At 56.2% G+C, this 25,135-nt stretch overlaps 11 protein-coding genes across 11 annotated transcripts; 6 read left to right on the forward strand and 5 right to left on the reverse strand.

The window, feature by feature from the left end:
• Positions 1-651: 651 nt before the first annotated feature.
• On the forward strand, positions 652-2,007 carry ColSpa_11136 (37S ribosomal protein S24, mitochondrial; the record flags this gene model as incomplete). Its single annotated transcript, XM_049277348.1, has 3 exons — positions 652-1,243; positions 1,334-1,620; positions 1,708-2,007. 3 exons carry the CDS (start codon positions 652-654, stop codon positions 2,005-2,007), a joined length of 1,179 nt encoding a protein of 392 aa, XP_049133305.1.
• A 1,817-nt stretch (positions 2,008-3,824) lies between these two features.
• ColSpa_11137 (beta-apo-4'-carotenal oxygenase) lies at positions 3,825-5,473 on the forward strand (the record flags this gene model as incomplete). Its single annotated transcript, XM_049277349.1, has 3 exons — positions 3,825-5,010; positions 5,064-5,434; positions 5,459-5,473. 3 exons carry the CDS (start codon positions 3,825-3,827, stop codon positions 5,471-5,473), a joined length of 1,572 nt encoding a protein of 523 aa, XP_049133306.1.
• Positions 5,474-6,040: 567 nt separating this feature from the next.
• Positions 6,041-6,757, reverse strand: ColSpa_11138 (uncharacterized protein; the record flags this gene model as incomplete). Its single annotated transcript, XM_049277350.1, has 1 exon — positions 6,041-6,757. One exon carries the CDS (start codon positions 6,755-6,757, stop codon positions 6,041-6,043), a length of 717 nt encoding a protein of 238 aa, XP_049133307.1.
• A 473-nt stretch (positions 6,758-7,230) lies between these two features.
• Positions 7,231-8,142, reverse strand: ColSpa_11139 (uncharacterized protein; the record flags this gene model as incomplete). Its single annotated transcript, XM_049277351.1, has 2 exons — positions 7,231-8,043; positions 8,122-8,142. 2 exons carry the CDS (start codon positions 8,140-8,142, stop codon positions 7,231-7,233), a joined length of 834 nt encoding a protein of 277 aa, XP_049133308.1.
• Positions 8,143-8,753: 611 nt separating this feature from the next.
• ColSpa_11140 (54S ribosomal protein L8, mitochondrial) lies at positions 8,754-9,434 on the forward strand (the record flags this gene model as incomplete). Its single annotated transcript, XM_049277352.1, has 2 exons — positions 8,754-8,969; positions 9,063-9,434. The coding sequence occupies 2 exons, from the start codon at positions 8,754-8,756 to the stop codon at positions 9,432-9,434; spliced, it is 588 nt and encodes a 195-aa protein (XP_049133309.1).
• Positions 9,435-9,680: 246 nt separating this feature from the next.
• Positions 9,681-11,730, reverse strand: ColSpa_11141 (U3 small nucleolar RNA-associated protein 4; the record flags this gene model as incomplete). The annotated part of the gene is made up of 2 exons (XM_049277353.1): positions 9,681-10,980; positions 11,033-11,730. The coding sequence occupies 2 exons, from the start codon at positions 11,728-11,730 to the stop codon at positions 9,681-9,683; spliced, it is 1,998 nt and encodes a 665-aa protein (XP_049133310.1).
• Positions 11,731-12,508: 778 nt separating this feature from the next.
• ColSpa_11142 (eukaryotic translation initiation factor 3 subunit F) lies at positions 12,509-13,774 on the forward strand (the record flags this gene model as incomplete). Its single annotated transcript, XM_049277354.1, has 2 exons — positions 12,509-12,619; positions 12,776-13,774. The coding sequence occupies 2 exons, from the start codon at positions 12,509-12,511 to the stop codon at positions 13,772-13,774; spliced, it is 1,110 nt and encodes a 369-aa protein (XP_049133311.1).
• Positions 13,775-14,269: 495 nt separating this feature from the next.
• Positions 14,270-16,667, reverse strand: ColSpa_11143 (uncharacterized protein; the record flags this gene model as incomplete). Its single annotated transcript, XM_049277355.1, has 4 exons — positions 14,270-15,004; positions 15,052-15,294; positions 15,485-15,863; positions 15,958-16,667. The coding sequence occupies 4 exons, from the start codon at positions 16,665-16,667 to the stop codon at positions 14,270-14,272; spliced, it is 2,067 nt and encodes a 688-aa protein (XP_049133312.1).
• Positions 16,668-18,474: 1,807 nt separating this feature from the next.
• On the forward strand, positions 18,475-19,545 carry ColSpa_11144 (uncharacterized protein; the record flags this gene model as incomplete). Its single annotated transcript, XM_049277356.1, has 2 exons — positions 18,475-18,743; positions 18,798-19,545. The coding sequence occupies 2 exons, from the start codon at positions 18,475-18,477 to the stop codon at positions 19,543-19,545; spliced, it is 1,017 nt and encodes a 338-aa protein (XP_049133313.1).
• Positions 19,546-19,642: 97 nt separating this feature from the next.
• Positions 19,643-20,268, reverse strand: ColSpa_11145 (pre-mRNA-splicing factor CWF18; the record flags this gene model as incomplete). The annotated part of the gene is given in 2 exon segments (XM_049277357.1): positions 19,643-20,142; positions 20,157-20,268. The coding sequence occupies 2 exon segments, from the start codon at positions 20,266-20,268 to the stop codon at positions 19,643-19,645; spliced, it is 612 nt and encodes a 203-aa protein (XP_049133314.1).
• A 438-nt stretch (positions 20,269-20,706) lies between these two features.
• ColSpa_11146 (protein Rf1, mitochondrial) lies at positions 20,707-23,016 on the forward strand (the record flags this gene model as incomplete). Its single annotated transcript, XM_049277358.1, has 1 exon — positions 20,707-23,016. The coding sequence occupies one exon, from the start codon at positions 20,707-20,709 to the stop codon at positions 23,014-23,016; it is 2,310 nt and encodes a 769-aa protein (XP_049133315.1).
• Between the last annotated feature and the right edge of the window lie 2,119 nt (positions 23,017-25,135).

Below are 25,135 nucleotides of genomic sequence, written 5' to 3' on the forward strand. Positions count from 1 at the left end.
GAGGAGAATATGAGTACAAATAGCTAATGGATATTTACGATACCAAACATAATAACATGTTCACCGTTCATTGACATACCTTATTTGCCTTCTTATTTGGTCGCTAGGACGCCTGATCTTACTCCCTGAACCTCCGAGATCTTGAAATAATTATAGCCATCCCACGGAAGCGGTCCGGTCTCATGATTATATTCGTAGGCATGAAAAACCTGCTCGGAACGGCTAGGGATGTTCCTACTTCCGAGTACTTGATGACTCTTGCTCCGTAGCCATCTTCTCCGTGGTAACATCACCAATAGTGAAGAGGATGGGTAGAGTTGCAAAGCAGACAGCAAAGTTCTGGCACACAATAAATTCCGCAAAATTCCAATAATTCTTCGGGGTCTTTTGTTATTGATTTTCTTCAGAGATAGAAAAACAAAGATGTAAGCCTCCATACAATGTGATTGTCAAAGACTAGTGGCTGAAGTTGGAATTAGAGCGGAAAAGGATGGTCAGATCAGTGGCTGGTGGAAGAAGCGGACCCACTACTGTGGCTGGAGCTCGATCCAAAAATTTCCGGGGACAATTCCCAACGCCATTCTCAGCAGAGCGCGACAACCCAGGAATCAGCATTGCCCTCGGCCAATGTAAAGAAGCAACCCGCCCAACATGGCAGCAGCAGGGCAAGCATTCCGACTCTGCGTCCGCAGCTGTCGCCGGATATCAACGACACCGCGCATCGCCGTCACCGTACCCCGAGCCTCGACACGCCAATTCGCCCAGACGCAACGACGAACATTCGCCGCGAGCTCCACAAGACGGGCACCGCCGAACGATGAGGGAAACCCCGACGGCGAGGAGGGCGAGGAGGGTGTCATTTCTGCGCCGCGCGAGACGCTCGAGGAGATGATGCAGCGTCTCAAGCCCGAGGAGCTCAAGGCGCTTGAAGGCGTCAAGAAGCTCGATCCGTCGGCCCAGCAGATGTCGCTCGAGCAATTCCTCGAGAGAGAGATGAGCCAGGACGAGGAGAAGCACGAGAGGCTGTTCACCCCGCAGGAGTGGAAGCAGGTGGCGGCCGAGGGACGACCGAACAGAACGTCGTTCTGGTACGACGAGGACGACCCAACGGCCCCGACAGAAGACATGGCGGACGAGTTCGACGAGGACGATATGACGCCCATGGCGCACGGAAAGTTGGACGAGATTAGGGAGCACAGACATTACCACCGTATCATGGCGTGGGAGATGCCGCTGCTGTCCAGTACGTTCTCGCCCTCCCCCAATTGGCTTTGCCAAAGTGGCCTCTTTAGGGGTTGACCAAGATTTTTTGTGTGCTGACTTGTCACCCTAGAGCTGGCCAAGCCGTTTGAGCCTCCCCAGGAGGACCAGATCTTGCGATTCCGATACACGACGTACATGGGCGAGTACCACCCGGCAGAGAGGAAGGTGGTGGTGCAGTTCTCGCCGGCCGACCTCAAGCTCTCACCCGTGCAGGCGGACAAGCTCCGGAAGCTGGCGGGCCCTCGATACAACCCGGAGACGGACGTCATCAAGATGAGCTCCGACAAGTACGAGCACCAGGCGCAGAACAAACGCTACCTGTCGGACTTGGTGGACAAGCTGATCGCGACCGCCAAGGTAAGCAAACGCATCTTGCGTCTCAGCACCTGAACAAGCTAGACTGTGTGTTGGAGAGCGAAAGGCTAATCAAAGAAACCCTGATAGGACCCCAAGGACACGTTCCAGGACATCCCGCTCGACACGCGGCACCACGCGTTCAAGAACAAGCCCAAGTTCCCCAAGGAGTGGCGCATGACTGAGGAGCGCCGCCAGCAGCTGGATGCGTTCCGCCTGCGGGCGCTCGAAATCGACGCAGGCAAGCAGGAGAGCGGCCACGTCGTCGACGGCACGGAGAAGATCGAACAGGCCCTCGCGACGGCGGAGGAGCAGGCGGGAGAGAAGGTGGCTCAGCTGGTGGGCGCCCGGGGCCGGGGCGCGGGCAAGCAGAAGGCTGTCCGTCGGTAAGGAGGGTCATGCTGCTTGGCTCCGTCCGAGAAGGGGACTCCAGTCCCGGACTAAGGAAAACTGTGTATGACTAGGCGGCTGATCCGTCAATGGGTTCGGCCTGCCCGTGTAACATCTCCGTGTATACATCCGTGCCAGATTGGAATTATAGAAATCCAAAAAATAGGGTGGCTTTTGCGGTTGATCCTATCACTACATGTCATACGGACGAAGCTGGACGTTCACCAATGATATAACGTGGGCCGTCGCGGCTACAGCAGATACCAGCAATCGCTTTGGCCTGATGAAATGTTGGCCAATGAAGCCGAATCCGAACTCTTACCTGAGAGACATCGACCTCTCCGATGGCAGAATCGCAGTCGAAGCCGCCGTTAGCACCCTCATTGGGGAATTAGAGCTTGCGCCGACGACAACCATGCATACGGGGAATGTTACCGCATGATCTCCTTCCCAATTGACTCGCTCAAGATCAGCATGCTGGGATGATTGCCAGTCGCTCGCATCTCTGTGTCCCATTCATGCCCAGTGGGGACTAGGCAGAATGCGAAAAGGGGATCCAAGAGGTTAGACTCTCAGGGACAGGGGTATTGGCTGTTAGTCAGCTAGATGGATCCAAGCCTTAATCGATGCCTCGGCATCTTTTGGCGTAAGGTAGGTGCTTCGTTTCTTCCCCACATACGAGGCGCCACCCCCTGCAGCCATGCAGCAACCGGTAGCCCCGACTGATTTGCGACCTGGCTAGAGCTTCAAGCTTGGCGTGTTCACCCTGCTAAAGCTCAGGCGTCACGACTACGAGCAAATTCTGCTAGTAGCAAGACGGCGTCAGATGAGACTGGCGTGGACGGTTCACCTGAAGCCTTAGCTTCCCTTCACCTGGGCGCCTTCTAGGGCTGTTTGATGAGCTTCGATAGTGATCATGGTCCTAGGTGAAGGTAGGTACGTTAGCCATGCGTGTCATGTAAGGGACGCTGTCAGTGATGGGCGATGGACTACGACGGTGTCCCCGTTCTAGCCCGCTCCGTCGGGACATCTTTAGTCCCCATTCCCTGTTCGTCCTCAACGCACCAGGGCTAGGACTGCCACTTAGTCGGATTCCCGTAGCGGACGGGACAGCATTTTGTTGTTGGGTACTGTTCACATGCAACTAGCGTAGCGCACCGTTCCCGTAAGCTCTTCCCCCTCTCCACGCCATCTTGGGAAACGAGCTCGTTTCCAAGGTGCAGCGGATTCGCCCCCCTGCCTCCCCAATCACTCTCCTGCATTCATTCTCGTTCGGGCCAGTCAGATACATCCATCTATACATCATCATTCGCACTCGCATCATCGACTTTTCAATTCTTTGGCCTACTGTTCGAGCAATACAGTGATACACCATATAACTGCATTCCATCCTTGAAGAAAGCCAGCAACCATCAATCAATTTAGGCACCAAGACCCGCTGGATCGCTGGACCAACATCTTAGCCGAGGTTTCCAAGACTCCTCACTGCATATTAGAGTGTCGTAGCTCACGTACCTAGCCATCACACCCACGCGGCACGGAGGCCGAGCACGGGGTGGAGCTTTGTTGCATCCATCCTTTTCACTTCACAAGCTACCTACCGACGGCGTCCGCATCTGCTTGGCTGCTGATACTGCGAACTACATAAAGTCGCGGCAACCCTTACAACTTTAACTACTCCCCCCTTCTCCGCGACCCCGAACCCCCGACTTTTGCCATCTTCCCCTCACGAACCTTCTTCCCATCTCCTCAGGTCCGGTTCATCGTGACAGCTTTGAAGAGTCCATATACAAGTCCATCGTATTGAAGCCGTCATCATGTCGCTCGCACTCGACGTCAAGATCCCCGAGTTCACTCACACCTCCACCGACGACATCTACCGCCTCACAGACACACTGCGCGCCACCTTCCGCTCCAACAAGACCAAGGACCTCAAGTACCGCACCCACCAGCTCCGGAAGCTCTACTGGGCCATCAAGGACTTCACCCCCCAGCTCTGCGATGCCCTGCGCAAGGACCTGCGCAAGTGCAAGCATGAGGCCCTCCTCTCCGAGGTCGAATGGTGCGCCAACGACTGCCTCTACATGCTCAAGAACCTTGAAAAGTTCGCCGCCGACGAGAAGTGCGAGGACGTGCCCCTCACCTACTCCATGCTGAAGCCGCGCATTCGCAAGGAGCCGCTCGGCATGATCCTCGTCATCGGTGCCTTCAACTTCCCCGTCCAGCTGACCCTCATCCCCATCATCGGCGCCATCGCCGCCGGCTGCACCGCCGTCCTGAAGCCCTCGGAGAGTGCCCCGGCCACCGCCATGGTCCTGACAAAGATCTTTGAGGCCGCCCTCGACCCTAAGGCCTATACTGTCGTCAACGGTGCCGTCCCGGAGACCCAGGCTCTGCTCGACGTCAAGTGGGACAAGATCATGTATACCGGCAGCACCGCCGTCGGCAAGATCATCTCCAAGAAGGCTGCCGAGACCCTCACCCCCGTCACCCTCGAGCTGGGCGGCCTGAACCCGGCCTTCATCACCAAGCACGCCGACGTCAAGCTCGCCGCCCGCCGCCTCATGTGGTCCAAGTGCCTGAACGCCGGACAGGTCTGCATCTCTCAAAACTACATCCTGGCCGACCGCGCCATTGTCGACGAGCTCGTCCGGAGCCTCAACGCCACCCTCAAGGAGTTCTTCCCTAGCGGCGCCAAGAACAGCCCCGACTTCTCCCGCATCGTCAACCAGAGGTCGTTTCAGCGCATCAAGAAAATGATTGACGAGACCAACGGTAAGATCGTCATGGGCGGCGGTATGGACGAGGAGCAGCTCTTCATTGAGCCCACCGCCGTCCTAGTCGACTCCATGCTCGACTCCGTCATGAAGGACGAGTCCTTCGGCCCCGTTTTTGCCATCATGCCGTACGACTCTCTCGACGACGCCATCAACATTGCGAACCAGGTCTACAGGACGCCCCTGGCGCTCTTCGCCTTTGGCAACGACCAGGAGACTAAGAGGAGTGAGTAGACATCGTCACTCTCGTGAAAATGACACATGCTAACACACTCGCAGTCCTCAACGAGGTGACCTCGGGCGGCGCTACTATCAACGACGCCTTCTTTCACGCCTCCATCGCCACCGTCCCCTTCGGCGGCGTCGGTGAATCGGGCACAGGCAACTACCGCGGCCGCGCCTCCTTCGAGGCCTTCACCCACCGCCGTTCCATTGCCCGGACCCCCTCGTGGATGGAGAAGTTCATCCGCGTCCGCTACATGCCCTACTCCCCCAAGGAGCTCGCCCGCCTGCAGCGCATGACGGCCGACAAGCCCGACTTTGACCGCAACGGCGTGCAGGTCCGCGGGCTCGGGTACTGGGTGCGCTTCGTCGTCGGTCTCGGCGCCAAAGGTGCCAAAGGTGCGTTGCTGAGATGGATCCTGGCCCTGGTAAGTCTGTACACCCTAACCCAGCGAAGGCGTTATTAGGACCTTGATCGGATGAGGAGGGAGAGAGGAGAGAGAATGTCTCACACTTTCTATCACACTTCACCTCCTAAGATCATGTAACCCTCTATGCCTATTTACGTACACACACACACACACACACATTCCCCAGGTGCAGATCTGGCACATCACGTCACATGCCCTGTGCGATTTTTCTTTATTGTAAGTTTAGCCCCCGCTCAGGTGTGTCCTCTTGGAGGTCGGGGGGCATTCAGAAAAAAGTTTCGGCTTGCAGGATACACTCGTTGGGAGTGAGGAAGATATCTCAATGCCCGGGCCGGTGCAAAAAGGGGGAGGAGACCTCGGAGATGGACGACACTCTTTGGTGGCTCGGGCGGGCTTGTACGGTACTGTGTTATATACCATTTTCCATATGTTCACGCGGTAATAATGCGACGAAGGCAACGCTATGCCTTTTGACATTCTTTCAAAGCCGGTTTCTTCGTCGTGCAAATTGACTGGGGGCCCTGCGTGGAACACGGCCGCTAAGATGATACTCCTCTCGTGGCCGCCTCCCTACTCTCTGACGGCTCAGCAATTCACCGTGTGTCACCTTGCAGTACCAATGGGAACCGTCCACGATCTCCTCGCCACCTCGACAGGGACGTTCATCTCCAACCGGTCCTCGTCCTCTACTCCCGCGCCCGTCGCGTTCGTGCCGCAGCTTGGCTCTTGTGGGAACGGGTCGGGGTCGAAGTATCCCGGTCTTGCATCGGATCGCTTCCTCTTGCGCCGCCTCTGTTCTCCGAGAGTGGATTCGACGAACGACGAGAAGGCGCTCGATCTCGAGATGTTGCGCAGCTGTGGCGCGCTGGTCTGTGGTCTTGCGGCCGAGCCTCCGGTGGCTCGGGAAGCTTGTCCTGTGTCGGCGTCGTCTTCTGTGTAAATCGCCTTCTCCTTGCCCTCGTATTTGCCCCTAGTCTTTGGGATGTTCAGACCCACTTCCTCATCGACGAGGTCCACAGGGGAAACAGCTTCCACTCCCGAATAGACCGGATTCTCGGCTGGAGTCTTGTCCGCTGGACTGTTGATGATCGATATGGCAACGGCAGCAGCGGGGCCCTTCTCCTTCCTCTTCTTCGCGTCTTTCTCGGCCCATCTCCTGTTTCGACCCGTCTTGTAAGTCTCAAACCCCGTTTGCGCAGTGCGGTCGCCGTCGATGTAGCGCTCGAGGAACAGCTCGAGGCGGTCACGGAGACGGAGAATGCAGCGGTAAGGCGTTATTCGTGGTCGACTTTGGGGGGCAGGTGTTGGTGAACTGGCCATGATGCCGCGTTTCGGGGCTTTCGAGTGGTGATTAGCCAGAGTCCGGCTGGGATGCAAGTTTATCTCTGGTTGACGATGGCCGACGAAGGGAAGCAGGATAATGGGATTGTAGTTGGTGTGTAATAAAAGAATGGCGCGGACATCGGGTCGCCCAGCTTGTCACCCATCGCCTTCGTGTACCTCATTCACCGTTCCGCGAACCCCTGAGTGACAACATCGAACAGCAGACATCTGCTCAGATCAAACGGCCCGTCTGTGCCACACACGGCATTCCATACCTCTCGCTCTGCTGGAAATACACGGATTGGGAAACCACCATCGTCCACAAAAGAAAAAGAAGAGCTTGCCGTTTTTTTTGCATTCTATAAGTAATCTGGTAGTACAAATCCCACCATACCTCTCCCGCCTTCCTGCATCTCTGTCGTCTATCTCCTAGCAGGAAAAGGCGTATCCCTACTCATTTGATGGCCATCTCAGATACCCCTGAGCTGTGTATTATCCCGCTCATCGACCCGCTGGTACCGCTCCGCGAGCGCCTCCTTGACCGACTTGGTCAGCCCGCTCGGCTTCTCGTATCGCTGGTGCAGCGCCCTCTGCACCGGTGACGCCGCGGGGAGCACCTTGCCGTCCGCCTTGACGCTGACCTTGTCCTCGGCCACGCCCGCCGCCTGCTGTGCCGCCACGAGCACCGCCTCGCCCTGCTGCTTGCCCTTCTCTACGGCGTCGCCCACGGCGACCTTGATCTCAGCTGCCTTCTCGTCGACGTACTTTCTCGCCTCGGCAGCCTTGGTGCGCGCCGCCTCCTCGGCAGCAAGACTCTTTTCCCTCGCGCGCTCCCACGCGCTGCGCGCCTCTTTCCTGACGCTCTCGCTCGTCTCCTCCGCGAACGCGACGCCCCGCGCGGACGCCTCCTTCGCCAACGGAACCGCCTTCTTCTCAACGACCTGCTCCGCCTCGCCGGCCTTGTCGATGGCGCCTCCCCAGAGCCTGGCGGCGCCGCTCTCGAGGCCTTCGCGCACCTCGGTCCAGTCGGTCCGCTGCGCCCACCTGACGGCGTTCTCGACCTCGCGATTCCAGCGGTCCTTTGCGGTGGTGAGGAGGGTCTCGCGGTCCTTGACGGCCTGCTCGGAGCGTGTCAGAGGCGGGGGGATGCGGACCTGGGGCTCGAGGATGGAGGAGAGGACGTGGGTCTGCGAGCGGAGGATATGGGACTGCGTTTCGCGGTTGCGTTGGTGGGCGAGGACTGTCAGGTAGGCGACGCCGAGGGTCACGGTTACGCCGCCGGTCTGTTACGGACGAGTTAGTTGCCCGGTGTGCCAATTGGGAACTCATGTCAAGAGTTGGGCGGTCGAGGGACGACGTACGAATCCTGTGGTGAAGCCCATGATGGCACTTGTTCGTTCCGTTTACGGTGCGACTGTGCGCAATTGAGCCGTGCTTTTATATGTGGTATCCTCTCCGTGAAGTTAATCTAGATCAAGGGATCATGGTGCGATTCGGAGAACGACCGTCGTAAGTTCGAGTTGGCGTTGCCGCTTTTGGGTGCTTCCGAGAAGCGGGACGGCCAGCTTCGGTGGGAATGACGTTAATTAATCGGCTTGCGAGAGAGAGCGAGCGACTTTCAGCCTCTCCGGGTGGATTTCGGCGAGCCGTCGCAGGGGTAGAGGTACCTTACGGGAGAGGACCGCTGGGAGGGAGACCCGCACAGGCGCACGCGCTAAGCCAACCAGCGGCCTCTGAAGGAGCCCACACGGTGCTCAGGAACGACCAGGCCGGGGATACGCCGCCCGGGTGCCAAAAATTTGGGAGTGAGAGACGAGAAAGGCTATATCGCATCGATTCGATCTGCCCTGCGAACCACCGGCCCGCCATCCAACGACGTACGACCAGAGAGCTTCGACACCAAGCCTCACGAAAGCTCTCGCTCCTCCTCGAGTTCCCGATTGAACGAGCCTGCCGATTCATCGGACCCATTTAAGACACCTACACATTAGCCATGGCGGGCGGTCTCGTCAAGTACAGGCACCTGAGCCGCAACTCGTCGGCGCGACAGGCCCTCCTCCGCGGCCTCGTCACCTCCCTCGTTGCCCACGAGCACATCCACACCACCTACGCCAAGGCGAAGGAGGCCCAGCGCCTCGCCGACAAGCTCATCACCTACGCGAAGCGGGACAACGAGGAGACGAGGCGGAAAGCCCAGGCCATTCTCTACGTCAGTCCGCCCCTGCGGCTACACCAGCCTCGACATGCGATGTCGCCCACGTGTGAAGGACCATGAAAGCTGACAGCTGTGTTTCGTCTACAGACCCCCCATGATCTCCTCCCCAAGCTCTTTGGCGAGCTCCGCGAGCGCTACTCCGAGCGCCCCGGCGGCTACACGCGCGTGCTGCGCACCGAGCCGCGGAGCACCTACGACCAGGCGCCCTCGGCGATCCTCGAGCTCGTTGACGGACCCCGCGACGCCCGCTTCATGATGACGGCCAAGGCCGTCGCCTTCGACAAGGACTCGGGCAAGAGGCACACGGAGCTGACCAAGAAGAACGTCTCCAAGGTCACGAGGTACCGCAAGGACGGCAAGACGGCCTTCGATGACATGGTCGCCAGCTTCCGGCTGCTCAGCGCCAGGAGCAACGGCGGCAAGGGCAAGAAGGGCGACACGGAGGAGACTGAGGCGTGAGTCGGCGCTGAAGTGTGAGTGGGAAAAAGGGGTAAAGGTGTGGATGACGGGGGGAGACGAGGCGTTGCAAAATCTGTAACTCATAAAGAACGGTGTATCATCAGAGGGAAATACCTGGCCAGTCTATAGATTACGGTCGTAGGGTATACATGTATACTACGGGAAGCTCCCAAAAGACAAAAAAACTTTTCACGCGTCTGCCGCGATCAGGCAGAAGCACACATCTACTCTATCCGCCGCTTGTTCTTACACGAAATCAAAGGTGTCGCCCTTCTCCTGGATCATCTTGCCCACACGCTGCGTGCCGACGACACGCTCCAGCTTCATGACATCGTACTTTGAGAACATGACACGGACGGTGCCCTGGCCGGGCTCCAGCTTGAGGTCCTGCTCGCTGCGGGCAAGGTAGCCTCCCGCGATCTCGCGGTAGAAGATGGGGTTGTCCGGCAGGCTGTACATGACGACGCGCTGGACGCCGCGCAGCTGGTAGCGGCGGAAGTGGTGCGCGCGCTCCGTGTACAAGAGGACCTTGTGCCGGCCGGTGAGGAAGTGGGAGCGCGCGCGCGAGGCCTCGGGCACGTCGGCGTACTCGGAGATGGTGCCAAAGGAGAGCGCCGCGACGGCCGGGTTCGTGGCAAAGTAGTTGCGCACGCGGACAAAGTCGAGGTACGAGGGGATGAAAATGAGGGTGCCAGTGGTGTCCTTGGCGCGCTTGATGAGGGAGGGGAGGATGGCCGAGACGAAGTAGTCGAAGCGGGCATCGGGCTCCTTGTCGATGGACCGGCACTCAAAGCGGGAAAAGGTCTGGCGGGCCTTGAGACCGAGCTGTGTGAGGACGCCCGCGGAGTCAGCCTGGAAGCGGATCTTGCCGGCCCAGTTGTAGCACTGCGTGCGGAAGAGCTCGGTGAGCTCGGGGGTGTTGAAGGCCGACAGCATGATGGTCTGGCGGAAGTATTTTGCCCAGTCCTCGAGGTACCAGCTGCGGACGCGGCTAAAGTCGCAGCCGTGGGCGTCCTTGGGCTGGAGGTTCATGTGCGCGAAGATGTACTCGACGTGCTCCCAGTTCTGCATGAGCTGGGCATCGGCCTGGTCGACGACGACCATCTCGATGGAGCTGAGGAAGTCATAGTCCATCTTCTTCTTGTCTTCCTCGGCGCCGATGGCCATGCGGAGACCCAGCGGACTGGCGAGGAGGATGTCCGAGTTGTAGAACTGCGAAAAGTACTTGACCGTCTTGCGCGTGAACTTCATACCGATGCGGAACATGTCGTCGTCGTTGCCCTCGAAGAGCTCACGGAAGTCGGCGGGCTTGTCGTCGCCGAACTTGACGTCGTCGTCGGTGTACGCCTCCTCGAATCGTTTGCGGTTCTCCCGCTGGTCCGGCGCGCACAGCTCCTCAATCGTGTTGACAATCTTCAGACAGGACTGTCTTGTCGGCAGGATGAAGAGAATCTTGGGGCGTGTGAAACCCTGGTCTCTGAGCTCGAGGTCCGAGTTCTCCTCCTTCGCGAGCCTATAGTTGTTTTTAATGACTCTGTCTCGGGTCCTGTGACTGTGTGAGCGATTACCCCTGAACTGGGTGTCGTGAACATTCTTACTTGAAGACATGGTTGACGGCATGCAAGCACACAAGCTGCCGCAACCCTTCAGAGTTTTGAGTGTTTCGGTTATCGTACAGAATGTCGTTGTAGTTGAAAATCGTAGGAGCAATGGCCTGCTGCAGGGGATCGAGTGTGGCCATCTTCTTGGAGGCAGTTTCTCTCAGCTTCTGCTTGAGTTTGAGGCCGTCCAGGCTGGAAATCGGGGAGGGAATCGCTGGTGCGTCTGAACCTTCCACCTGAGGATACGTCACGACCGCTTTCGAAACCTTTGACATTGTCCGCTTGAAAGTCCAGTCCCTCTTTTGGATCGCCTTGACTCTCTTCACGGTCAAGTCTTCATTGGGTGTTGTGAAGTGGTTGTCGAACGGATCCGAGGCATCGACGTCGTCTTCATCATCGCTTTGCTCCTCTTCCTCTGCCAGGTCGGCCATCGGATCTTCGGCCTCCTCAACTCTGTCGACATCCTTGCCCTCCTTTTCGTCTTCTTCAGACTCATCAGACTCGGACTCGGTCTCGGAATCAGCCTGGGCAGTGCCTTCAGACTTGCCGCTTTCGAGTTTCCGTCTTTTGGCGCTCGGCTCTGAAGATTCTGTGAAACCTTGAAGAAGTGCCATGTATGGGCGTGTGTTTTGGGGCTTCTCATCCTCGTCCTCGGACATGGAAACATCAGAATCCTCTTCTATTTCGGAGTCCATCTCCTCCTCTCCGGACTCATCCTCATCCGATGACCTGGCTATGTTAGTCCTCATGCAAGATTCATGGATTTGGGGATAGGACTGTATCGTACTCCTTCTCCTCAACACGGGCAGTATCAAACCGGGATGACCGAACAAACGGCCTGCCTCCCCTGCTTCCTCCTCTGCCTCTTCCTCGTCCGCCTCCGCCGCCACGCCCTCTGGCGCCGCCTCTTCCTCCTCCTCCCCGGAACCCGGCACGACCTCTGCCTCTTGGGCCCATGATACTTCACTGAGAGTCACCGAGAAAAGATCTCAGATGAGATTGTAAGAAAAAAACGAAAAAGTGAAGTCACTGAAAAAAAAACTCATTCACTTGTCCCGTCGCAGAAAAAAAAAGCTATAAGTCGTCGGCCATAAACTCAGCCTTGCAGAAAATCCCACGCTGGCCACCAGCCACAGCGGGGCACTGCCGCCACAGCAAGTCGTTATCGATCCTTATCTTAGCGCGCACAACCCGGTCGGGGCCAACCACAAATCGCAAAATCCGCACTCACCCACTGAGAAAGCGAAAGGAGGGTACGGGTGCAGAGTTCGACGCATTTTTTGAAGCGAACCATCGCGAAAAAAGGACGCCCGTAGCCAGAGACCGAAACCCACTTCCCAAATTTTGGCCCGCGCATCCAACCCGACCTCCCCCCTCCCCTCCCTCTCCTGAGAACAACTTCTCAACCCTCTCCCGCCTGCAGGTCCCTCCGAACAGTCAACGACAACCCGAAATTCTCAAATCCTGCCCAGTATGGCTGTCGCCGAAACTGAGAAGTTCCTCCACCTCTCGCGGCCCATCGCGCCGGCCACGATTGGCATCCCAGGCAACATTGCCCCGCTCACCGTCAACATCCAACCCCAGGTACGACACCTCTTGCTGCGCTCAACGGCCCAAGCTATATACCCCGAAGCCATGTCTCAGACCTCACTCAAGTCTTGACATATATACATACACAATATTCATCTACCCCTCCAAGACAGCTCGTCGCTGACCCCACCTCTTCTCTCTCTCCTACAGGCTATCCTCTCCATCCTCGACCATGCTGTGCGAAGAGACATCCGCGATACGCAATCAACTCGCGTTATCGGCGCCCTCGTCGGTGTCCGCTCCGAAGATGGCACCGAGGTCGAAGTGCGCTCCTGCTTCGCCATCCCTCACACCGAGAACGAGGACCAGGTCGAGGTGGACGTCGACTACCAGAAGAACATGCTGGCCCTCACCCTCAAGGCCAACCCGCGCGAGTCCCTTCTCGGCTGGTACACTACCACCCACGAGCTCAACTCCTTCTCCGCCCTGATCCAGAACTTCTTCGCCTCCCCGGAGACCGGCACCTTCCCCCACCCCGCCGTTCACCTGACCATCAGCACCGACCCGACCTCCGACATCGAGGCCCGATGCTATATCTCCGCCCCCGTCGCCGTCAACGCCGAGCGCGCCGCCGAGAGCTGCCTCTTCATCCAGGTGCCCCACAAGCTCATGTATGGCGACGCTGAGCGCAGCGCCCTCGAGGCCATCTCCATGGCCAAGGACACCGAGGACCGCACCGCCCCCGTCGTCTCTGATATCGAGGGCCTCGCCCGCTCCATCGAGTCCGGCACCAACCTCATCGAGCGCGTTAGCGACTGGGTCAACGGCATCCTCGATGAGGACGAGGAGCCCAACCAGGCCCTCGGCCAGTACCTCATGAACGCTCTCTCGCTCGCTCCCAAGGTCGACCCCGAGCAGATCGAGCACGACTTCAACAACCACATCCAGGACGTCCTCATGGTCTCCTACCTGGCCAACACCATCCGCACGCAGATCGACCTGTCGCAACGGCTGGCTGTTGCCAACCTCACCGGCGGCGAGAAGGACGGCGAGGGCAAGACGACCGAGGGCGGCGAGAAGGGCGAGCAGCGCGGTGGTGGCGGACGTGGCGGCAAGCGTGGTGGCCGCGGCGGTGGCCGTGGTGGCGGCCAGAGGGGAGAGCCCAGAGAGCCTCGCGAGCCCCGCGAGCCGAGGGAACCTACCGAGTAAAGCAGCTAATCTTTGTTTGAAAACGTATTCTCTCACATGCAGAGCCATGGAACAAGAAGAGAGAATATCGGACAAGCCCCCCAAAATGGAAAAAAGGAGACGGAGGTTGACAGAGACGTGTAAGCCAGCACGCGATGCAGGCATTTTCCGCCGCAAGGTTAGCAAGCATGGCATCATGAGGAACCCACACTTGATAAAACCATCATGGCGTTATGGCAGTGGCAGAATTAGACGGCCTAGGGTAGAATGCGCTAGGCAGTTGCAATGATGATTATTCACGCTTTCATGCAGATATTCAGACATGATAACGATTGGATATCCTTGATTTTCAAGAAAGTTGAGTGACAATTAAGGTACGTAAGTGTTCTAGCATGCAATAGCCTACATGATCTGATGCCATCCTGTCCCTCCGTATGAACGCCAATATGCTGTACCTTTGAAACCCCCCCCATGCGCCGTTCATTCTGCCGTAGACCTTCAACGTCAAATGCTCACCTAAACACCCATGTTTGGCTTCTGCGGCAAAGTAGCAGGGTTGCCATAGTGAGGCAAGTGGCTGAACGTCTGTCCGGCCGGACCCTGGGGAATAGCGGGTTTGTTAGGAATGTGGGGAGAAGGGTTTTGCGGAAGGTGCTGCGGCGGGTGTTGAGGGATGTGAGAACCCGGTGCTTGAGGGAGAGGGTTAAGGTGATGAGGATGTTGTGGCGGCGGAGGGTGGTATGAAGGAATCGAGTTGTTCGATCCCTGCCGGGCCATGCCATAACCGTAAGGGGCCGGCGGTCCTGGCTGCTGGTAGCCGGCGTACGCCAAGTGAGGTGAGCCAATCTGAGGGCTACCATGATGAGAGCCAGGCGCGCTAAATGGCGGCTGAGGTGGCTGCATTGGAGCCATGCCCCCGCCAGGAACGAACGACTGCGTCTTGGGGTTGAACGCATGCCGGTTGTAGCTACCAGGAATGGGGTGCTGGCTCTTAGGGTCGTTTGGGTTGACATTGGCCGGCAGCTGTCCGTACATGTATGGAACCGTGCCCTGTCCGGGCGGCGCAGACATACCTCGCGGGGTGTAGGCGGTCGCATTGGCCGTAGAGGGAGGAGTCATCGGTACCGGCGCCGGTCCGAATCCCTGCTGCCAACCTTGCTGCGGAGGGGGAGCCGGTCCAGGTCCAGATCCTGCATAGTTCCTGGCGCCCGGAGGTGGCTGGAACTGGGCTTGGTTTGTCTGCGGCGGGTACTGAGACAGGTTAGCTCGACGTCTTCGAGTGTGAAGTGCTTGCTTACGGGTGGCATGTTGGGGTACGCCGCATTGTAACCCGTATTGGGCATCATGGGAGCGAAGGTTTGCGTAGGCGTAGTGTTGTAAGGGGCTTGGATCTGGTTCGGATACGGTTGCTGCTGCACCGGAGCACCGTACTGGTTGGAGACAGGGACGTACTGGGGTTGCGGCATCCACGTCTGTTGCTGCGGGCCCCAGTAGGGAGTGTAGTTGTGTCTCGAGTCGAAGCTGTCAGAATCATCTCGTCTCTGTTTGCCCGTTTTACCCCTTTTACCAGATTGGGGCTTCTCTCTAGCAGAGACTGAGCTGGCGCGTGAAACGCCATTTTCACCATCATTGTCTTAAAACATAATCAGTATGACTTCAAACAAAACATATGGGTATACATACCGGGTGTTGATTCCCCAGTCTTTTCGGAGTTACCAAATATTCTCTCACGGGCTTGCTTGTATGCTTCTTCACGTTGTTCCCTCGATAATCTACACCAGTCAGCAAAGCACAAGCCATCGTAGGATAGAAGACATACTTCTGGTTGGCAGCACCTGACTTGTCCTTAGAGTCACTGCCAGTCTCGGATGTAGGCTTGGATGGAGAAGAGCTGTTAGTGCCAAACTCTCCCTCCTCTCCACGTCGCATGATTTTTCGCGGCAGAACTGCAGGCGGAGGTGGCGTCTCGGCATTGGTCTCCGGAGCAGCGATACTAGCCAGCGACTCAGGCACCCTGGCATAAGGGGTTCGGAAAATTCGCACAGATCCAACGCGAGCTTCATACTGATGTGTCATCCGGTAGTAATCGGCTAGCTTGTGGGTGAGCATCCTACAGAAAGAATTGGATGGAGGGAAATCCATATAAGGTTCCCTAAACGGTTGTCAGCCATGTGAATTCTTGAGTTGTTCTCAGATAGACTCACTTGGAGTTCTGAACAAATTTGATCAACTCGGCCTCCAGTCGCAACAGGAATAACCGGTCCTTTGGGGAAGCCATGGCCTCCAATAGCTTTTCGTCTGGCGCTTGTCCATAGATGGTGTTCAGAAGATTGGCTGAGTCGGGTAGAGTGGCCGACAAAGCGTTAGCAGAGGGCATTGGCGGTTGATCCGAAGAAGCGCTCTGCGGTGTGATCATGCCTTGGCTCAGAGCTCCGGAGATGGGCTGGGCGAGGCGGCGATCTGGCATGTCGCCAAGCTGAATGATCCCCCTCGCACGTGCAGCTATATCAGAGCCCATCCTAGAACTGGGTAGGTTCGGTCCTCGGAAGGAAAACGAGTCGTCATCTTCGGCAGCCGCGGCTTTGACGCTGGCGCTGTCGTCCGGTCGCAGTGACTCCTTCTCATCCAACGCGAAAGTTGTTCCCGACGTGATGCTTTTCCCGTCTAGACTAGGAGGCTTAGTGCCGAGCTCGGAGCTCGAGTCAGCTCTCTGGGAATCGTCTGAACCGTCCTTGGTCAGAGACTTTGATCGCTCGTTGAACGAAGATCCCGTTCCGTTGACGACGAGGCTTGGTGTTCGTTGTCCAATGTTTAGGTCTTTCAGTCCATCCACGACAGGGTCGGTCGCATCAGCCTTCTTGGGCAGGGCAGGCTCGCGCTTGGCGGCAGTCGGTGCGGGTTTCGTGGAGTTCATGGCCAGAGATGGGTGGCTGTCGGCTCCGTTTGCAAGGAAGGGTGTAGGAACAGGGGCGGCGTCAGAGGACGAGGCTTGGTCTGGGCGGTCTTGAGCTGATGCGGTTACTCGTCGTACGGTAGTGACAGGTAGGTTGTCTTTTGATGCCGATGCAGCGACCTAGACGAGCGCAAGGTATGTTAGCATTTATCGCTAGGCAACAACTGAGCTTGGAAAACGAGGGGCAGCTCAGAAGCGCAGCGCACCTTTGCGAAAGAGGGCTTAGGAACGTCGGATGACATGTGGGCAGTGGCCATAGCTGAAGTAGAGGTTCAGAGGTGGCTCGACTTCAGCCGTTGGTGGTGGGATAGAAATGGAAGTCGTCTGCTCAAGGTGAATCGCGCAGGAAAGCTGGTGACGCGCGACGAGACGAATTGGAAACCAGGATTGAAAAGAGGATGAAGGACGATATCCGAAATCAAGAAACAAACTGGATCAAGGCGGGCCTGCAGAGCGAGAAAGAAATACCGTGGATCATCGTCGGGACAAGCTCGTCATCGTAGCTGGAGTGTTCCTGGATGGTCGATGGTTGGTAGCCCCGGTTCTCGTCAGAGAGGAGAAATGGGCGTCGTCGGATGCTTGGATCAGGTCTGCGCCCGGGTGGTTGTCCGTTAGCGGTTGTAGCCCAGAACTGGATCGCAGGTAGCTGGCAGGTGAGCGCGCAATATATGAGACGAGGCGACTGTGAATTTTTTGGCGGCCTGCGAGGCAGATGGTCCGTCACGGGCTTGAAAAGAGGGGGTGGGTGTGGGTGGTGTGGTGCAGACGATGTAGTGTGGGAGGGAATTGACAGAGCTGTGGTGTGGGTTTTTGGGATTGCGCTGGAAAGGGAAAAAGAAGATGGGGAAACTGGAGAACGGAACCGACAGGCTCAGGCTCACTCACCCTTGGCAATTTGTTTCGCTAGCTCGCTCACGGTGTGCAAGCGAGGTATCTGGAATATAAATAATGGAATTGTGTCGCGATAACTGACTCCGGGAAAAAGGTGTGAGGTTCCTCTTCTCTTCTGGTCTCTATTTCTCGGTCGTAGAGCCGTGGTAGAGGAGCTAGAAGCTTAAATGCCGGCAACTCCCAATCGAGCGGACAGCGGTCTCAAGTCGGTATTAGATGGTGTCAGACGGCTGCCATCCCTTCCGCAACGTCGTGTGGGACGTCAAGCTGAAGAATCGAGTGGTGGTCACAAATTCTGGTGAGGATTGAGCAGGTCTCGTCTCGGGCTTAGTAGGTTGGCGCTGGCGAGAGACAAAAGGCCAAAGCCTGAACCGAAAGTGGCTTAGTCCCGGCAGATTTCGAAGTGGGTGTGGCTGGTGCGTAGACGGAGGGGCTGGTGCTTTTCCGGTCACTGTTCGACATACGCGCCCCCGAGGAAAGGACTCTCGTGTCTGGGAGATCCATGCGGATCACTACCTTAAGGTGACCTTACATAAGCAACCAACCTTACGTTGGTTGGTGTCGCCGGTCTCTCAAAATCGAATCCCATTGCTGAGCAGAAACACCAAACGAATTAAACTGCAGGCATTGATCAGCTTCGTTCCCCAGGAACGAAATACCAACCTTCGATCGGGTATCTTTTAGCACGACGAGATTGTTACTAAAAGATTCAGGTTCTCTGTTAGCAAGAGAGACGAGAAACCGTTCAACCTGCATTCACCTGCCATACCGCAGATCAAATCCTGAAATAGACCACGTCTTGGTACAGGACGCCGAAACAGCGAGAAACTGGCAGTAAACCCCCAAAAGCCCATCAAACAGACAGCAATCGTCAGTCATGCACCCCTATAGAGGACGTGGCGGCCCTCGCCAATCCACACCAGCAAACGTCCAGTGCCAAAAGTGTCTCAAGAGAGATAAGTTCATCGTTGATCGCTTCATCACAAACACTGCGCTAACTTCCACAGAACGTCACTACTCATACGAATGCAAGGAGCCGGCCCAGACCCGTCCCTACGTGTCTCGGCCCTCTCGAACTCAGCAATTGCGCAACCCGAAGCTCATGCCAAAGTTGACGAATGAAACCCCAGACGATGCGGATCGCAAGTAAGTACTCCGGCTTGCATTGTCAATCGAATTGTCTGCTAACGTGAGATGTAGGAAGGGTATTGCAGATGCTGAACTTGCAAAGAAGGAGGCTGAAAGGGCCAGAAAGCGGGAATTAGAAGAGAGGGACGATGAGCTCATCAGAAAAACTGAGAGCAAACGCCAACGGTCCGAGTCCGTTGACTCCGTTTCCACCATTTCAACGAGCCGCTCTGCTTCGCCGCCACCGCCGCCCAGACGACGTTCACCATCCCCAGTGCCTTCTCGTCGGAGGCAGAGATCCCCCGAGGACCGCAAGCCCTCCAGGCCAAGATCGTTCAGCCCAGAGAGCGAGGATGCTCGCCCCGTCTCCAGGCGCTCAGGCAGGAGCAGACACACACAGTCTCCGCCTAGACGTCGCCAAAGATCTTTGTCTCGGGACAGCCGTTCGCCCCCCGAAACCTACGAGAGAAAGTACCGTGAGAGGGACGAAGACCGTGTGAGACCAGCCGGGAGCGGCGTTGCTCGCGACCCATCCGGTTCAAGAGAATCGTCCATCTCTCGTGACGGCGGTGCTAACAGCACTCGGAGGTCGCTGTCAAGATCACCCGACCGTCGGGGCGCGAGAGGCGGAGGCCGTCTAGGCCGAGGTGGTACCAGAAACTCTGGGTATGGAGACGGCCCCGAGCGCCGGGTTGACCGTGTTGCCAGAAACGAAAGGCAGGAGAGACGACCGGAGCAAAGACAATTAGAGCGGGAGCGCAGTCTCAGTCCGTTTTCCAAGAGACTGGCTCTGACGCAGTCATTGAACATGGGCAGGTAGCCGTTGGGTATCAATTAGATGAAGATCAGACGGAGAATGCCTGATCTGAAGCCATAATACAAGGAACTTTTACCGTCTCATACATGATGCTTTCGCCTCAGCTAGCCAAATCGTCATCCTCCTCCTTCTCTCGTCTTTCGTCCTCTTCTTCCTCTCTCTCACGGACGCGGACACCTTCAACTAGCGCGATGCCGTCCATTCCAGCCGCGTCGCCCTCTCTGCTCCCTGCATCGACCTGCTTCGCCTGTGTTGCCGCCTTCTGCGCACCTGTGATGCGCTCCCTCACAAGCTTCGCAATTGCATTGTCCGTCCGCACGTTGAGGACCTCTAGCTTCTTCTCCAAATCTCTTTTCAAGTCCCAATTCGGCTTTTTCGGCTGAAGTTTGAAGAGGTCTATGCCCTTGTCGTCTTGCGATTCCTCAGCCGCCTTTTTCCTTACGTCGGCCTCAATGTCTGCCGCGAGCTCCTCGAGCGTGGGCTGTTCCAAATCTTGTGTGGGAGGCGCCTCGAAACCGAGCTTGGGTCCTCGTGCTTCCGGGTCGTAGTTTCGGCCGGAGAGGTGCAGTTTTGTGACATCTGGCTCTGCTGGCGGCGAGGCTGCACGTTCTGACTCGGGGGAACGACCTCGTCCGTTGGTTGTTTTCTCTTCAGGTTCTTGAGCTTCGCCAGGCGCGCTTTGCGGTCGTCTGTCACGGCGCTCAGGGTCCCTTGCGAGCTGGACATTGCGTGATGGCAGGTTTCGTAAGAGAAGAAGGTATAATTGTCGAGAGTGTAGCGTGGTGGTTTGTGAGGTCGGTGATCGGGGATTACAGTCCGATATTGATCCTTTTCCAGCGCGTTCGATCGAGAAGTTTACGGTCGAAGGTTGGTGGCCGGCTGGTAGTGGGGCGGAAATTTGCCAAAGCCATTACAGCCACGGCGGAACACTTCCCATGAATGCGCTAAAGATGCACGGGCTTTCCATAGTCGCAATTAGCTTCGGGAAGTGCAGGGGTACTCTGGGGAGCTGTAGCGTCCGAAATTTCGCGATTCCAACCTAGCAACCTTGAACTCGACGAACACTACGACCATCCTGCAATTTGAACATGCCGCCTCACCAGCCCAGGGTTTTCTCAAGCTAACCCTACACTTCCGCGTTGGTTCTCCGTTCAAACCAGCGCAATGTCGCAACCTTTCGTATGCCGGCCATGTTTGCAGCGCATTCAACGACGTGGCCGTCAGTCCTTCAACGCTGGCCAAGCCCAGGTGCTCCTCCAAGCTCGACACGAAAGCACCGTGGTCAGCCCGTCCTCTGGCCAAATGCCGTTCAGGATTCGAAAGATCAAACCAAAGTACCTAGCATCCGATCCTGGCATCGACATGATCAGGAATCGACCGGATTTCTTCGCGCGACAATCCGTTCAACGCATCGAGGCCGAGACGGCCGCAACCCCGACGAAGACTGGCCCTTGGGCACACGAGCTGGCACGAGAAAAGAATACGAGATACCAGGAATACGGATACTTGCGGCATCATCTCAACGAGACAGAACTGAAGCGCTTTGCGAACTGGAAGAACGACTTTATCAGGCTATTCGAGTTTGCGGCGCGAGGTTCCTCTTATAAGGTGCCTGAAAGGCTGAATTGGATTATGGACCGTCAAGCCGTTGAACATGCGATCGAAAACTGGGCTTCATGGCCCATTCAAAAGAGAGCTGATTCTGAAAGTTGGCATACTCTCACATTTTCCGCTCTATGGTCTTGCCCTGATCGAGCGCTGCCTCTTCTTGAGATTACCACCGAGGACTTTACACCACCGGGCTATGCTCTCAAGGATGCTGTTCACTTTCTTGCCAAATGGCAAGGTCAAGAGTTGGCTGGTGACGCACTTGCAACTCATGCCAAGTCTCTGTGCGATTTTGTTATTGCGATCATCAACAAGACGCCTCAAAATCATGTTCGTCTACCGCAAAACACCATATACAACCTTACGGCCACCACGAGCATCGAGAATGTTGAGGCACTTTATCATTGCCTGAGGGAAAATGGCCACAATCTACACCATCATACTTTGTTACACATGGCTAGCCGACTTGCAAAGACCCCGCAAAACAAGGAGCTTGCTCTGCAGATGGCCATCGAAGCTATCGAAGACGGAGGCGCCGATCTCAACTCAAGTCAGTGGTCAAGTCTCTGCACCTCCATTCTTGCCCTTGAGCCCAAGAACATCAAAACAAGCGACGAGTTCTCCGCTGCGGACGCATTTGGTGTCCTCCTTGAGCATGACTTCGTCCCCAATATGGTTAACTATACGGCAGTAATCAGGTCGCTGTGCTTGACGGGCCAACCGGGGAAGGCTTGGGAAGTTTTCCAGGTCATGCAACGGCACGACATCGAGCCGGATTCTATCATGTGGTCTACCCTTCTCGACGGAGCGAAGAGAGCTCTTTCGGCATCCACTGTCGAACGTGTTGTAGAAGGTGCTGCCGAGCACAATGCAATCGATGTGCCGTTCCTCAATGATTTGTTGTTTTCCCTCCTTCACTTCTCTGAGGCGGAGACTAAAGACAACAAGAGTGCAGGCCCTGGCTCTGTGCCAGCCTTCGGCCCGATGCTGCACTTCTACTCCAAGATCTTTCATCTTGCGCCTTTGCAGTCGCTCATCCCAGTCGACCTCTCGCGTTACCTCGATGCCTCACGGGGTTTGGAGATGCCCGCGGACTGGCAATTAGCCCGGCAGTTGTTCCCTGCATTAGATGCGGCCATGTCCGCAGTCCCGGACAAGCTGAGCCCGACAGGCGCCACTCTGGGCATTATGTTCATAGCCTACGTGAAGAGTCTCTCACAGCCGATCAATCTGATCTCGCTCTACGCCTATTTCAGACAACTCATCTCCAACGGCAGTCCCGTCGCCACCAACTTCGTCCGAGAAAAGGGCACTTTCGTATACGACGTTGTCATCAAGGCGCTATGCGAGTCGCCGGGCATGCTCCGCGCGGCCTTAGATATTATTGGCGACATGCTCAAGCACACGCTCGAGGAGCGAAGCAAGTCCACCAGCGCCACGAAGAAACTGGCAGTCGAGGCCACTCTTGCTACATCGTCGTCGCCCTCGCTGCCGCTTCACCCGGCGCCAAGCGTCTTCACATGGAGCATCCTCCTGCATGGATTTCTGTTCCACAAGGAGAAGGGCTCGGGGGAACGCATCCTCGCCATGATGCGTCAGCACGGCGTGGAGCCGAACCTCGTCACATGGAACACCTTGGTCGCAGGCCACGCCAAGAACCAGGACGTCAATAAGACGGTGCAGTCGCTACAGCGGCTCGAGGCCGCAGGGTACGAGGCAGACGACTATACGCTGAGAGCATTCTCCAAGTTGGTGAATAGAGAGGCTGCTTTGAGGAAGATGGAGGAAACTATCGACAGAAAGAAGAGAAACACGGAGGCCAGGGCAAAGCTTGTGCTTGATGCCGATATTGGGTTGCAGCTGTGAGACTCCAAAGAGAATGGCGATAACATCGCCTTGAGCCTACGCATTTCCCGCGTGACATATATAGAACCATTGTCACATCTGACTGAATATTATACCCACTCTACTTACTATGTCATTTGATCCCTGTGTACATGTTGGTGAAATGTGAACCTGTTGTCTAGTGATACACTGATTGAACTTATCCTAATTTCAAAGCCCCTTTTCACAATCGATCTATAATCTCAGACATTACCGGCTCTGGTTATTCGTGTCCGAGGAGTCAGTCAGTCGATCATCACGTCGATGGAGGAGTAGTGGCTCGACGGCTGGCTTTTAACCGCAAGCGGCCCTAAATCAGTCGACTTACTATCTTCCTGTAGACGGAAGAAATCCTGGGCCTGTCTGTTCGTCGCAATAAATCGCTGCGTCTCTGAAAACCTGATCTTGTTTTAATGAACGGGATTCAAACATTCAAGTGGAGAGTTAATACAAACATCATATCGTGACGAGCATACAGTCGCCATTCAAGATTACAAAAACCGCAAGTCAACTTGGTAAGCATTGTCTCACAGCGTTGAATCCGAATACCTTGTATACGAGCTGCAACATTCCAGCACTGTTCGGAATGTTGTCCAGACTATCAGAAGCCGACCCAGTTGAGGTTATGATTATTTTATTTGAGCCTGATTTGTCATTGTTGTTGAAGTTCGATCCATGGGAATTATGTCACGACTTTAGACCAGTTGGCTCAAGGAGAACATAGTCAAGGGACCTAGATGACTGGAGTTGCCAATGAGGACTCTAACATATTCATCAAACCACGCACTACTCCGCTTGCTGTTGGGCCTCCCTCGAGCAAGCGGGAACCGCCAGCTCTACTTCATCAGAAGTCTGTCGGAAGAACTCAAGCAGCAAGCGAACCCGTTCTCGCCTCAATGTGCTATTTGCAAATGGATGAAAGAAATGCGGCCTCGCTCATGGCAGATACCGTACTCTGTTGAGAGTTCACGGAGATTACACACACGATACAGTGTTGAATCCTTGTTCAACATACATCCTTCTGGTATCAACCGCCATGATTTGAGAGGGGAAACCCCGTCTCTTGATGCTGTCCACGACCCCAACCTTTAGCTTGACAATGACGCCACATCTACCTAATATCTTGCCATGTTCATTGGCTTCCTGAAAGATTGGCGATGCTGTTACTGGCCTTGGTGTGCAGGTGATCAAGGAGAGCAAATATCGGGTAATAGATAAGAGAGCAGGGCTTGGTCCCGGTGCTGACGGAGATCAAGGTAGGCAGCAGCGGCAGTGAATTTTGACTAAACCGCCCCCCCCCCCCCCCCCCCCCCCCCCCCCCCCCCCCCCCCCCCCCCCCCACTAAACCCCACCAACCCCACCAAACATATTTCCTCTCTCTCTCTATTAAAAATCCCTAAAACAACAAACACACACCTCGAATCTGTGCTCCTCAATCACCGCAGACATCGCATCCTACGATGTGCCAGCTTTGCCCTTGCCCAGCATTCCCTTCCCGTTATGATTCCCGAGGAGAAGTGGTAGAAGCGCAAGAAAACAATGAAGGAGAGGGAGATGAAGGAGAGGAAGATGAAGGAGAAGAGGAATATTGCCGACCACGACCACCTCAACTACTGAAGACCGTTGTCCAGCCCGCGCCTAGCCACGACGGCGCCCCAACCTTCGCCGCCTATCAAGTCCCAATCACCACTCAAGAAATAGAAGCTGAACTTCGGTCCCAACGTGCCATGTTCGGCATTGTTGTCTACGACACAACACACACTGCCCGCCCTACCCGCAGCACTCAGCTCGTGCGCGCTATGTTTGACTGCACCATACTGTCTCGCAGAGGTCGATTACCCCGGCTTGAGGTTGTTACGCTACCCTTGCCGCAATCCTTCTCATACGAAGAACGCGTAGAGGCTTGCATCCGCCACCATGAGCAAGAGATCCGGAGCCGCCTTCTGATTGCCGATAAGGCTGAGGCGGCCTCTTGGTTTCTGCCTGAGCGCATTATGGATAGGATGTTTACGCGGAATATCCTCGCTATAAACTGCATTAAGGAAGATAGCGATGACGATGTAGCCTCTTGGGAAAAGGCGCTTAGTAACAGAGAGCCGTT

This window comes from Colletotrichum spaethianum (genome assembly GCF_022836535.1).
Source record: "Colletotrichum spaethianum MAFF 239500 DNA, contig42, whole genome shotgun sequence".
NCBI lineage: Eukaryota > Fungi > Ascomycota > Sordariomycetes > Glomerellales > Glomerellaceae > Colletotrichum > Colletotrichum spaethianum.